This window comes from Parus major, chromosome 28 (genome assembly GCF_001522545.3).
Source record: "Parus major isolate Abel chromosome 28, Parus_major1.1, whole genome shotgun sequence".
In the NCBI taxonomy this organism is placed as follows: Eukaryota; Metazoa; Chordata; class Aves; order Passeriformes; family Paridae; genus Parus; species Parus major.
Window position 1 is genome coordinate 1,971,904 of NC_031797.1, and position 1,147 is coordinate 1,973,050.

The 1,147-nt window shown below is 58.1% G+C and overlaps 1 protein-coding gene across 2 annotated transcripts in view; it reads left to right on the top strand.

Moving 5' to 3' along the window:
* ADAMTS10 (ADAM metallopeptidase with thrombospondin type 1 motif 10) overlaps window positions 1–1,147 on the top strand; it is a 64,060-nt gene that overhangs the window by 12,783 nt on the left and 50,130 nt on the right. Inside the window, exons 1-2 of one of the 2 annotated variants that reach the window (XM_015651882.3) lie at window positions 77–367; window positions 845–1,124. In XM_015651882.3, the coding sequence (XP_015507368.1) occupies window positions 1,037–1,124 (88 nt within the window). In that variant the 5' untranslated portion in view covers window positions 77–367; window positions 845–1,036. Of the gene's footprint in view, window positions 1–76; window positions 368–844; window positions 1,125–1,147 lie in introns of those variants that run through there. The other variant, XM_015651881.3, reaches the window with a different exon arrangement.

Consider the following 1,147-nt stretch of genomic DNA (forward strand, 5'->3'; position numbering starts at 1 on the left):
CCTGGATGTTTATCCTGCCTTTCCCAGCCCTGCTGCAGCACGTGGGATCTGCACCGCCACTGCAGAACTTTATCTGCCGCCTCTGCAGGGAGGTTTGGGGCTGGCAGCGTCACCGCTGGGATATTTGGGATTCTCTGGGAGGTGAGGGATGTGCTGCACTCATCCCACACTCATTCAATGGGGAAACAAAAATAAAACCCCGCAGGCTTTGTACAAGTCCCCAGCACGATTCGAGTTTGGTGTCATCGCCTCAGACTGAGTGGAAATTCTCTGCGAGCCAGGAATCTTTCACCGGAGCAATTAGCAGAGCATTTTAAAGAACAAATGCGATTGGAATCTCAGGATCCATTTGTGGATAGGGTTGAGGGTGAGTTCCCTGAATGGGTTCTTTGTTTTCCATCACTTTTTTAGGCTCAGCCAGTACACTCTGAGAACAAGTGCTCTTCCCTCAGTGCGGTGACAGTCCTTGAAGTGTGTTTGAAATCCAGGGAAACCCTGGGGAGGATTTCTGGGTTGCTGCTCACCAGCCCCTGCCAGTGCTGTTATTTCCTGCTCTCTTGAAGGGATCAGGTGACCCAGGGCACTCTCGGGGCTGCTCTTCCCCGGCTGCCACAGGATAAAGGATTCCCACTGATCCCGAGCTCCTTTCCGCAGGTACCGGATAAATCCCAGCTGGGAGGATCCCCGGGAGGAGGAGCAGGATCTGATGGGATTAATTCATCCTCAAACATTTCCCATCCTTTCTCCTCTTTTCCCTTCCTTCCATCCCACTCCTGCCTTCTCCAGGACCTCCTTTCCCCGTGTCCTCCTCCATCCCCCGCTCACCCTCACCTCTCACCCTCAGGGGCGATGCGGGCGCTGGGGATGGGCCGGTGCTGACCCCTGGCCTCGGGACAGCTCGGAGCGGCCGAGGATGCCTGCGGAGGGACCCGGGACTCCTCTCTGGACATAAGGGGTGGCCGAGGGAGAGACATGTGGGGACAGCGCCCTCCCAGCCGGCACAGATCTCCCTGCTCCGACACGAGCGGCGCTCACCATGGCCACAGCTTGGAGGCTCCTCACCTGGACCGTCACCCTCGGCCTGGCCGGCGGCACCTTCCCCGGCTCCAGCTTCCAGTCACAGGGTAGGGATGGGATCTGGGGGATG